The following is a 13,063-nucleotide window of genomic DNA, read 5'->3' on the forward strand; positions in this document are numbered from 1 at the left end:
CAGGAAACCCTATACCATTTCGGACAAATGGCTGTCCAGTCTCTTCTTAAAAACTTCCAGTGTTGGAGCATTCACCGCTTCTGGAGGCAGATTTCTCCAACAGTCTCTAAATTAGGGGCCAATAGGTGTAGAGGTACATATGGTAGATAAAGGAATGATAAATAATAAACAACAAATTCAGTTAGGGCTAGGGTTACGTCCCCATGAATTCAGAGAGCAAAATGGACCTCGCCAATGGATTCAGAGCGAATGGGTTGCTTAGGAGGGCCCTGACTTTTTGAGCCTGCCTTATTTACTTTTCCTGGTAAAATACATTGTTGTTGTTGTTGTTGTTAGTTGGGAAGTCGTGTCCGACCCATCGCGACCCCATGGACAACGTTCCTGCAGGCCTTCCTGTCCTCTACCATCTTCTGGAGTCCATTTAAGCTCACGCCTCCTGCTTCAGTGACTCCATCCAGCCACCTCATTCTCTGTCGTCCCCTTCTTCTATTGCCCTCAATCTTTCCCAGCATTAGGCTCTTCTCCAGGGAGTCCTTCCTTCTCATTAGGTGGCCAAAGTACTTGAGTTTCAACTTCAGGATCTGGCCTTCTAAAGAGCAGTCAGGCTTACATGTATCATAGTAATTATCCTTGCATTTGCTGGGGAAGAATGCAATGATGTTGTTATCTGCCACTAGGTGGTGACAACCACTTAAATAAATGTGGTCTATGAAACAAGGAACATCAGAGGCCTTGATTCTCTGAGCTGAGCTCATTAGCACATCATTAAGATATTTCTTCATGTTGATGTTATGACAGTTATGGCTTGCACGATCCAAAATGTGAGAATTGCTTTACTTTAAATCTGTAGCATCTTTGTTCAATTTTGTTTTGCAGTTCGAGAAACTGATATGGCCTGACACAATATATTATGTATACATATTTAGATTAAGTATTATTTACCCATCATTTCTCTAGCAAAAAAACCTAAAGTTTTGGCTAGATGACATTCATTTGAACTGGATTTTTTTTCTCTCTCTCCTGGGTCAAATTAAGATTTTTAGCACTGCAGATATTTCAGCTTTAAAAAAAGTCATTTTCAGGGTCAATCTCTGCTGAAGGGAAAAATTAAAGGTTTTAACCCCATTCCACATATTTTTCAGTTTGGGAGTGGGGAGGAAGTTGTTTACAATACACCATCTTGGGAATCCTGACTGCTAGAATTAACGTTATCTTTTATTCAAAAGACAGCAGGCTGAAGGCAAGAAATACTAACATCACTCTGAATAGGCTTTGTAACAATATCACAAAGCACCATTATGATAAAGCTTAACTGAGCAAGTGCAATATTCCCACTGGGCACAGATATTTAAAAAACACAACAGCAAATTTTTGACCCAGCAACAATTCCCAATAGCAGGCCACTGTTACTGTCCATCACCAAACCAAACCTGATTTCCTATAATGCAAAAAGCATACAACACTTACATTCAATGAGGAACAGGAAGCAGATAACACCCATCAAGGCTATAATGATTCCAGGTACAATGAAGGACAGTCCCCACGCCGTTGAAACCCAGATGCCAGCAATCAAGGACCCCAAGATATTTCCGACAGACGTGTGTGAATTCCAGATGCCCATGATTAAACCTCGCCTGACAAGAAACAAAAGACGTGTTGTAAATGTCTGTCTTTTGGGGCTCAGTTCTCAGAGGCACATTGGGAACCCACACATTATGGTTCAACATTTTGTGGGAATCAGTTTCATGAGATCTCTGTGGTAGAGTTTGACCAATGCTTCAACTTACAGATAAACTTTCCAGAACTGTTAGCTGACAGCTCCCACAATCTCTTACCACTGACCATGCTGGTTGGGGCTGATGAGAACAGATGCCGCTAAACATCTGGATGGCATCGATCTGTTCATTTCCCCCCCCCCTAACTGCTACGTCACAAGTACACATTCTGCCCTGGGGATTATGTCATTTCTGAAGGACTTTGGCAAACATATTCACTTTGCATTAAATTACGTTAATAGAAAAGCAAAAGTGAATTAAATTACGTGTCATTTAATTGGTGTTCTGGGCCCAGCTCCATTTTTATCTTGTATCCTATATCCTTTGTATAACACCGAAAGGCCAAGTGCAGCTTCTGGGGGCTGAAAAACTGGGGCAGCCCTGCACCTTTTTTGAAAGCCACGCGGTACAGTGAATAACATGCAAGCTCAGCTTGGATTAGAGCAATCCGGGTTCAAATCACTGCCCAGCAATGATGCTTATCAGCTGGCTTCCAATGAACTGTGGAGATTAGTCACCTGAACCAGTTCACAGTCACTGCAGAGATCAAATTGGGCAGCTCTCCTTTAGGGCAGGAGTCACAGGGCCAGCGTGCAGCGCGTAAGAAGATACCAGGCAATTAATCAAACCACGGTCCCATTTAAATGCGCAGGGTTGCATTTCCTGTCAGTGTGGGGAGAAATCAAAGACTTCCTCTAGGGATGACGATGAAGCAACCGAGATTCGAAAGCAAACAACAATCTGCAAGGCGTGAAGAAACCAGACTCACTTCCCCTTTCCAAACCAGTTGCCGACACACGTCACCACTGAAGGCCATCCAGTTGTCTGAGCCAAGCCGTTCAGGATCTAACAGAGGGCACAAGAGAGAGAATCAGCTAACTGCTGAAGGACACGCTGTTCACATGTATGCATTCACTCTCTCTCACGCACACACACACACACACACACACACACACACACAGACGTTAACAATACATGTAGTCCTCCTGACTTAGTTGTATTGAAATATATTAACTTGAATATAATATGTTACTAGAGGGAAAAGAGAGGGGTTTTTTAATGGTTTAATCTGAATTGTATGAGTATGACTTTGTTTGTGGACAATTGGTTGCCCTGCCACCACGTTGATTCTTAAGCACTTGTTTGTAAAATGAAAAAAACCAATAAAACTTGTTTAAAAACAACAACAATGCATGTGGTCCTCAATGTATGACCACGTTTGATCCCAACGTTTCTGTTGCTAAGTGAGGCAGTTGTTAAATAACTTTGGCCTCATTTTACAACCTCTCTTGCCACAGTTGTTAAGTGAAACTCTGCCATTATTAAGTTAGTAACAAGGTTATTAAGTATTCTGGCTTCCCCACTGACTTTGCTCGTCAGACGTTTACAAAAGGGGATCACGTGACCCGGGACGCTGCGACCGTCATAAATATGAGTCAGTTGCCAAGCATCTGAATTTTGATCATGTGATCACCAGGATGCTGCAGCGTTCATGTGAAAAATGGTCGTTACGTCACTTTTTCCAGCGCTGTTGTAACTTTGAACGGTCACTAAATGAACTGTTGTAAGTCAAGGACTACCGGTAGAGCTGATTTAGAGAGCGATTTTTTTTTTAATCTTTTGCAAGGAAAAAAAACCTAAATGTCTTGGGACGTCCTAAAGATTAACACGCGATGACTACATACAACTTTCAAGAAGCAAGTAAGAAGTTATGCAGTGTGCACCAGAAATGCTGTTGGAGGCGACAAAAAAGGAACTTGGTGAAAGCAAAGTTGAGGCCAATTTCCCCCCCTCCACACACACACAGACAAAAATGATCCTAAATGGGAGACAGACATTCCCACACTGACCTAACTAGTTAAATAACCAGACAGAAAATGTGTGGTTGGAAAAATGTAGTCATGTGAAATCACTAAGAGAGTTTTTGGCAATGGGATGGAAAAACTTGGCACTTTCTTTCATAACAAGCCACAAAAATAGCAGGGGGTGGGTCACTCCGCCACAGCCCACTCGAGCTCACGGAGTGATATTCTGGGGGGGGGAAAAGGGAAGGAAGTATGTCTAGTTTAATGAAGACAAGGATGAGGGGGGACATGATAGCAGTGTTCCAGTATCTCAGGGGCTGCCACAAAGAAGAGGGAGTCAAGCTATTCTCCAAAGCGCCTGAAGGCAGGACAAGAAGCAACGGATGGAAACTCATCAAGGAGAGAAGCAACTTAGAACTAAGGAGAAACTTCCTGACAGTGAGAACAATTAACCAGTGGAACAACCTGCCTCCAGAAGCTGTGAACGCTCCAACACTGGAAGTTTTTAAGAAGAGACTGGACAGACATTTGTCTGAAATGGTATAGATCAGTGATGGCGAACCTTTTAGAGATCGAGTGCCCAAACTGCAACCCAAAACCCACTTATGCATCGTCGGGTGCCGGGTGGGCATGGCCCATTGGGTGGGCGTGGTTGCAGTGGTAATGGCAGACTGGGTGGGACTAAAAAGTTCAATCAATCAATTCCAACTTGGCAAGATCTTTTTTTTCTCGCGAGAAGTTGAAATTGACTGATTGAATGTTTTTTTTTTTTTTGCACACGGCGGTGGAGGCCTAAAGGGAAGAAGTTTTATAAAACCCAGCTGAAGGCCTAGGACTGGGGCAACGACGCGTGTGCCCACAGAGAGGGCTCTGAGTGCCGCCTCTGACACCCGTGCCATAGGTTCGCCACCACTGGTGTAGGGTTTCCTGCCTGAGCAGGGGTTGGACTAGATGACCTCCAAGGTCCCTTCCAACATCATCATCATCATCATCATCATCATCATCATCATCATCATCATCATTATTATTATTATTATTATTATTATTATTATTATTATTATTGCTGTAGATGCCACTTTGATCTCCTGAAGAAAAGGTAGGCGATCTAGAAAACAGGTAGGAGGTGGGCAGATCTCCAAAGCACCAGTTGGATCTTGTCCTCTTGCTCTTTTGCCCCAGATATTAGATCAGGATGTTATTTAGCTGGTTTGCTTATTAGCCAATTCTTCCCCACCCCAAGAACTTAAATCTGTGCTGGAAAGGGAGCTTACTCAAGGCCACTGCACTGGCCAGCACTGGGTTGCCCAGGGGTTTCTAGGTGGTTATCAGCCTGATGAAGCAACCGTGGCAGATCTGGGTATAACTCTGAGCGCCCACATAGTCCCTGCTTTGTGGTGGCTGCAGCATTTTTTTTCTCCTCTTCCTTCTCCAACAGCTGCGGTTGAGTGACTCACAGGGGCTCTTCTCCAGCAAGTGACAAACGTCATTCCCTTCTTTCTCAACAAGCCTTTTTCTTATGCTGGCCCCCCCTCCAAACTTTCAGCTGATGCCTTTGTCAAATCCCCAGTTCCTCCCAGCTTCTTGTTTCCATGCCAGAGGCTATTTATAAATGGACATGGGCTTATGTGTGAGGCTGGCCTTTTTAAGTGCACAGTATGGATGGCCTAGGGCCAGGGGTAGGCAACCTCGGCTCTTTTATGACTCGCGGACTTCAACTCCCAGAATTCCTGAGCCAGCCATGCTGAGGGGAAAGGGAGAGGTTTCCAAGTTGAGCCGTGCTGGCTCAGGAATTCTGGGAGTTGAAGTCCACGAGTCATAAAAGAGCCAAGGTTGCCTACCCCTGGCCTAGGCCCTGGATCATGCAGAAAACCATCCATCCCTTCCTTTCAGAGCTCAGTGAAAAAAGAACTGGCCAGCCCTGGGTCGCCCAGGGATTTCTAGGTGGTTATCAGCCTGATGAAGCAACCTTGGCAGATCTGGGTATAACTCTGAGCGCCCACATAGTCCCTGCTTTGGGGTGGCTGCAGCATTTTTTCTCCTCTTCCTTCTCCAACAGCTGTGGTTGAGTGACTCAGCACCTCGGAGGTGGAAGAACATCCTCACCTAACAGGTCTATGAAGCATGGCTTCTCTGTTGCGGTGCCTGCCTTCTGGAACAACATTCCTTCCCCCCCCAGAGGTTCACTGGATCTTATTCCAAGGAGTTCTTAAAACCTCTAATGGTATGTTAGAATAAACAGGGGGAGGAGGTGAGAGATGCTGCCTAGGGACAGATCAGATAAAACTGGAGGGAACCCACAGCTACATAATGGCAGAGGGCAGAGAAATAAATTCAGGAAAGATCCTTCCTCATTTATCAGGCTGCAAAAAGGGATGGCAGAAGATCTGTTCTTTCAGACTTGCAAGATCCTGTTTCACGTGGGTTGTGTTTCCTGTCTGCTCTACCTGGAAAGGCTGACAAAACTTCCATCTTCTGCCAAGCCTTGAGTTAAGAGTGGGTGGCGGGCAACCTGTAGGTTATACGGGGCTATTTTAGAGTTTGAGGGGGTACCTGGAGGCTGTTTTTTCTTTGGTTTATATTTTTAAATAATAATAAAAAAGACTGGGTATTAAGGGAGCATGCTTCCCAGAGTCACAATGGAATTGGATGGCCTTATACATATAATACGTAACATCAAATAGGCAGTTTTTAAGGAGGACAGCAGATTTTGGTCTGTCTTCCTAAATAGTTTCAGTTGCAGGGTTTGTGTTGGCAGGTGGCAAAATCTGGCCCACATCCACAGAGTGAAACAACGAGGTGAAATGATGGATTGATTCATGGGAATTATGCAAGGACAATAGTCTCAGCTGTAATTCTATGTAAAACTGGTTATGGGACACCCAGAAGTATTTTAATTATGGGCTGCATACAAACCACATGTTTGGCTACAGTTACTATCATAAATTAGACTAGGCAAAGTGGATTATTTCATTCAAGGTTTGTGTGTGTGTGTGTGTGTGTGTGTGTCATCACCATCTTCTACTGCTCAGTCATTATTTCTTCTGTTCTTTTTCCCTCTCTAAATAGAGAACTTTTTTTTTCCAGCTTGAAAAAAAAAAATCCATAAAGGAAGAAACAGAGAAAGAGTTCCAAATTTCCTTTGATCGCAACCTATCGTTCAGTTCCAGGTTTTGTTTTGTTTAAAAAAAACAAAACAAAAACCAAAGCAGGCAGATAAACTTAGAGAAAAGCCACAGGGTCACTGCTCTCACAAACAGGAGGGAACATAGAGGGCATACTCCTGAATCATGATTTTTTAATTATAAATAAACATGGGACTAGAATGGCTAGACGCCATCTGGAAACACCTCATCTGGGGTGAGCGTGTGTCTCATGTACACAAGTGGGTCTTGGATGGAAAAACAGATTCCATCCCTTCCCTAATTCTTTCCAGGGGCTAAATATATCTGCTGTCTGTTTGCCCAGCCTTCAATACACCCACAGACCAGAACACTTCTGTGTTCCAGTTTCCAGCAGGGATAGGGAAAAACCATGAGAACAGAACCAAGCTGCAACCCAAGACATGGAACCAAGAAGGGGAGAGAGGAAGTGTGACAACCCCATGCCTAAGAAAGGACTGGACAGCCATTTGTCTGAAACGGTATAGGGTTTCCTGCCTGAGCAGGGGGTTGGACTAGAAGATCTTCAAGGTCCCTTGCAACTCTATTATTATTATTATATTATTATTATTATTATTATTATTATTATTGTTATTATTATTATGGATCATCTCATAGTCAGCCAGATGTTCAGACTGGATTTGGCATTTTGTCTACCTATCGAGTCCTTACCCAGGACCTGGGATAGGCAGATGTGGATGTTTGATGGTATTATTATTATTATTATTATTATTATTATTATTATTATTAGTAGTAGTAGTAGTAGTAGTAGTAGTAGTAGTAGTAGTAGTAGTAGTCGTATTGGCTCTGGCACCGTCTTGGATTGTCAGAAGATACAAAAGAACCTCAAAAGAATGATAGCCACCGATGGGCATCAATCTCTGATAAGAGGCATGGTAAAAGAAAGAGAAGATCATGTCTTCTTGAATGTTAGACTTGTTTTGGTTCCTGATGGGAAATTGAAACAGAGACTCTTTGTTGCTTGTTCTTTTTTCTCTCTTTCTTAATGGTAGAAGAAAGAAAAGGCATGAATGGGAAACCTTGATGTTTGCTGCACAATTTGAAGAGGGTTGACCAGAGCCTGCCCACCCCATACAAAATATGGAGAGAACATGGTTAGTAAATGGGATCAAAGTCTTTACCTGTACCAATATGAAGTACCATAACTGGTGGATATTCCAGTAGTAGCCCAGTCCAAACAAGGCAGTAAATAAGCCACTGAGCAACATGCCTCCGGAGAGGTAGTAGCGCAGAGGAAGTCGCTCGCCGAAAATCCCACTGTGGGAGAACAGAATAGACAAGTTGTTAAATCACAGTTTGTTACCTCCTATCAGTGTAGACTGATAGAATCCCGGAGCTGGAGGAGGCTTGAAAGTCATCCAACCTTAGCTACACAGAGTTGGGTTGATGCTCACTACAATGCCAGGACTTATTTTAATTAGGTTTATTGAAAAGCCATTAGAGACTTGGTTCTGACATTACTGTAAGCAACATTTACTAGCCAAAAAAGTTGGGTTTACCTATTACACTAAGACACTGCATGATTCATCTCATCTTGGCTGGGTTATGATGTATGGACTGAGATACCTTGACTGCAAGACAGGGATTCAGATTTTGAACTATGGGGGAATACACAGTTTTCACAAAACTAGGGTGGAATGTGAATCCAGTCATCATTAGCCCTTGGCCTTATTTTTCTGAAGTAGGCTCTCCACTCCTTCTAGTTCAGTGTTTCTCAACCTTGACAATTTTAAGGCATGTGGACTTCAACTCCCAGAATTCCACAGCCAGCAATGCTGGCTGTGGAATTCTAGGAGTTGAAGTCCACATGCCTTAAAATTGTCAAGGTTGAGAAACACTGTTCTAGTTTGTCTCAAGCATTTGAGATTTGTTTAAATCCCTTAACAACATGCCCTAACTTCACCCATGCTTTCTTTTTGTGTCAGAGCTAAAAGTCAAACCGTTTTGGCTTTGGGATTAAGGAATTGGCCTTGTACAAGTTAAACTGGAGAGAAGGGAGGGAGGGAGGGAGGAAGGAAGGAAGGAAGGAAGGAAGGAAGGAAGGAAGGAAGGAAGGAAGGAAACCTCGAAGACAAAATGAAGATTAAAAAAACACAACACAATTTGAACTGCAGTTGATGAGAATGGAACTGGGTTTATTGTACACAATGCAGGCCTTCCATCTCTTAAGCTGAACAACTTTCTCTTTAATCAGCCTGCACACAATTGTGACCTATCAACAGCCGTCCAAATACCCTATGAAGCTCTTTAACAACCACTTAGGTGACCAAAGGGTCTGTTTAGTTCTCAGTAAACAGAATCTATCATCTTGACAAGAGTCCTGTTGACATTTCAGGCTTTCCATTAGCGGGTTTCTTATCTGCCTGGCATTGTAACCCCAGTTAAGGGAATTCTCTATCTCTGAACTACTTTCCTGCAGGGTGGAGAAGTGGGTTGATTGCTCCTGAACATGGCCAACAGTTGTCATGTTTTGCCAGGGTAATCAAACATTATAGATATGTCCTAAGAGCACCTCTTAAGATCACAGGATGTTTTGAAACCATCAACTTGAGCTGCCAAGTCAAGGTGCCAAGTTGCTGACACGCTCTGCATGACAAATTGTTGAAGCAATTGATTATGGAAAGGCCCTATCAGTAAAAGTCAACCAAAACCAAACCTTGATGACAAATGACGACAAAAGCAACGGCGAAACTGCCTTACTAAAACAAAGTCCAATACAGATGTTTTTACGAAGGAAAACATCACCCTGAGTGCAGAGAGCCTCCAGACCAACGTTTCTCAACCTTGGCAACTTTTAAGACGGGGGGGGGACTTCAACTCCCAGAATTCCCCAGCCAACAGAGGGGATTCTGGTTTTCCACCCTGATTCTATTTGCAGAAAGAAACCAGGTGTCAAATAAATTCTGCAGTGGGAAACAAACCTGAGACCTATAATGAACGGCGCTGGCGGAAACTTTCTTTTTCTTATTCTTATTTCACTCCTTGCTGGTCTTACTACGCCTTACTGCTTTTCTGGCCATTGCAGAGCGTTGTTTCCCCTGAAATACATACCTGATATACATCCCAATTGCATAAGCCACCAAGAAAGCATTGTCCAGGGCTCCAAATAGCTCCTTGTAGTTATCCTGATCTGGAAAAAGAGCACAGAGTACACTGAAGGTCTTTTACCAAACAGCAATTTATAGTTTTCAGAACTTGACCAGGTAGTATTTTTTTTTTGGGGGGGGGGGGAGAAAACTCCGGGAATAATGCTTGCCTTCCAAAGAATTGGGGAAAATATGGGATAGAATTCCCACAATGAAATGCATCCATAAAAAGCCCATGTGGTCCTGAGCTTTATCTTCTTAAGCAGGGGTCTTCAAACGTGGCCCTTTTATGACTTGTGGACTGCAACTCCCAGAATTCCTCAGCCAGCGTGGCTGAGGAATTCTGGGAGTTGCAGTCCACAAGTCATAAAAGGGCCAAGCTTGAAGACCTCTATTCTAAAATCTGATTCCCAACTGCAAGCAAAATAGATTTGACTCCCGCCTGATTTCCCCCACTCTGGTTTCAGCAATAAACACCTAGCTGACAAAAGACATTAGGTCAATTACCAACCTTTCTCGTTAAAAAAGGATTAGACGATGAGGAGCCCCTTTTTTTAACATTCCTGGGGCTGTAGTTTAGTTTTACAGGATTTGTTTCCCGATTCCAGTTGATTATAGTATTACTTGATTGGATGAAAAATAGTAATCAATCCTCACTTCAAATTCGGCACAATATTAAAGTGGGGTGCAAAGTGGTGAGAATGGCTCTAAAACCCTGGATGAATAGCAACCAGAAAAAAAGCTTCAGATCAGAATATCTATTTGAAATTGTATATCCCTTGAGCTACCAACCTCTCTGGTTTTGGCCTAATTCATTCTGAGAAGCTGTTCGAATTGCTGGTAACATGAAAGGAGTTAGAATTGGAATGAATGAATAAATGAATGAATGAATGAACGCATGAATGCATGAATGCATGAATGCATGAATGCATGCATGCATGCATGCATGCATACATACATACATACATACATACATACATACATGCTAATCTCCAGCTCTCCAAAAACAAGGACAGCTTAGGTGGCTCTCAACAATATTTTAAGTCAAGATTCAGATCAGTCATTGTATCAGAAGGATGGGCTCTACTGGGACCAACGCTAAGGTTGATCTGCTGCCGTCTAAATGAGCAGTCTGACTTCTAAAAAGGATTTCTGCTACGGTCCAAAAGTTGCTAGACGATGCCTTGGAAAGCAAAACGCCTCTCCCATTTTTCAGAGAGGTGGAAGAAGAGCTTTGAAAAGTATATTGAAAAGACGACAAGTGGCCATATCAACCCACAAGGGGCTTCTGTTCCTTCTCACCATAGCTGGAGATGCCAGAACTGGACAGAAGGCAGAGAAGATGGTCTTCTCCGAGCTACAAGTACTTTAGTCTTTACATATCCAGCCTACTCTGTCCTACAGCATTTTGATGGCCCAAGTTGATGGTGGGTTTGATGGGAAACAGATATTAAGAGTATCTTACCGAAGGGCTTCCAGTCACACCACGTGGTGCTGTTGGACGCATTGTTTGGCCTGGATCCCCGTGAAGAACAGTTATAATGCAGTTCGCTCTGATCAAACAAAGGACAGAGAGCAGATCACCATCACTGACAGTGAATTTTAGGGGTGTAAAAGGACAAATCTGTTAACAAGGAATTTATAATCTGGGAAAGGAGAAGAGAAACAGGGGAGGCAACATGGCATTGTAAACTGCCGACTATTTCCTGGGAAGCAATACTTTCTCTATGCCGGTGTTTCTCAACCTTAGCAATTTTAAGATGTGTGGACTTCAACTCCCAGAATTCCCTAGCCAGCGTGCTCTTATTCAATGGAGATTGTTGACAAATAGAGTAAAAGTCTTGATCTGAATAGCCAATGAGTCTCTCGTCCTTATATGCCTAAAATGTACTCTTCCACCCTGAGTTTTACTTATACCTACCTTTACAATGCTAATGGGCTTCCGTGAGAGATGAAAAGTAGTGTAGCACAGGAACGTTAGTACCAGAATCAATCCCCGGTACCTACGAAAAATATACATGAGGATAAGAGAGACATTACAGAAGGATGTAAATCAGTGACTACTTCATAGTAAGGCTGCCTCAATTCACAGAGCGCAGGAGTGCATAACTTGTGAGTCTCGTAGGACTTGGGCTACCAAGTCTTAAGTCTTAATGGAACAAAAGTGATAATAGGTACTACGGTAAATATTTGTTTCCATCTTACCCAGTTCTTTGTCCTGATTCCACCAACTTTCTAGAGCCTGGATTTACATTCAAAATTGCAGCCCCTGGTCCCTTGAATGTTGTATACCAAGAAAGGACATGGCCAAGATTCTCCAGAGTATCTAAGGCAAGTGGTCCTCAACAGAGGCATCTGCAAGATTAAGGTTTAACTAGCTTCCTTAAGTCCTCCAATAGTAGGACAGCATGGATCCAGATTCAGTATGGCTACTTAGGGGAACAGTGATGCTCTTCAAAGCATCTCAGGCGTGGTAAATGCAAGTGAAATTCTAGAGCTAAGTTACTAAAAAGCAGAGGACAAGTGATTTTTTTGGTTCCTATTGGGAACTGGAAGCAGTTCATGATCTAATGGTTATGCCTCTTTGCTGCCTTGAATTAGGCCCTGAATTGTCCATCAGTTGTGCATTACAAGCAGGAACATGCCATTTTCAAGACATCTATACTATCAAATATTCCTGGGGAACCTTTCTGAAATTTACCAACCATTTAATCACTCATCGTTTTGACACAGGGCAACCAAAGGTCTGACTTGGCTGAAGACACTGCTCTATGAAATAATTAAGTCCACTGCTGACAACAAGAACGAGGTCACAAATCTCTGGCGCATGCTGTCAATCTGGTCTGCCAGGCTGGCACATCCAGACTATAGGTCCTTGATTCTGCCCCCCTCGTGCCCAAAAAAACACAGCCCATAAATCAATTCTTTAGAATTCAAAATCCCAGGTCCACCGTTTGCTTATGCCATGCCCTGAAATGGCTTTTCTTACAGCCATCTTTTACACAAAATAAACTTACTTCAGGTTTATTTAAAAATGTTGAAAACCAACAAGCAACATCCCAGATTTTGAACTTCCTCAAATAAAGCCACCACTACAAATATTCTTTTCCCTACTCAGCATCCTTGTTAGTTCCCTTACTTGAGATTTTGCTATCTGGGGAAACTTCCTTGCAATGACAAAGACGTGGTAGCCTTACCATGAGGGGAAAAGGGGGATT

The 13,063-nt window shown here is 42.9% G+C and overlaps 1 protein-coding gene across 1 annotated transcript; it reads right to left on the reverse strand.

Moving 5' to 3' along the window:
• Window positions 1-610: 610 nt before the first annotated feature.
• LOC107295313 (glucose-6-phosphate exchanger SLC37A2-like) lies at window positions 611-11,865 on the reverse strand (the record flags this gene model as incomplete). Its single annotated transcript, XM_029285822.1, has 7 exons — window positions 11,767-11,865; window positions 11,311-11,398; window positions 9,811-9,889; window positions 7,881-8,016; window positions 2,545-2,621; window positions 1,468-1,634; window positions 611-706 (listed from the first exon to the last, which is right to left on the reverse strand). Coding segments are annotated over exons 1-7 (742 nt in total), but the record flags the coding sequence as incomplete, so codon positions are not given.
• Between the last annotated feature and the right edge of the window lie 1,198 nt (window positions 11,866-13,063).

Source organism: Protobothrops mucrosquamatus, unplaced genomic scaffold (assembly GCF_001527695.2).
Source record: "Protobothrops mucrosquamatus isolate PMUCROS unplaced genomic scaffold, P.Mucros_1.0 scaffold2297, whole genome shotgun sequence".
In the NCBI taxonomy this organism is placed as follows: domain Eukaryota; kingdom Metazoa; phylum Chordata; class Lepidosauria; order Squamata; family Viperidae; genus Protobothrops; species Protobothrops mucrosquamatus.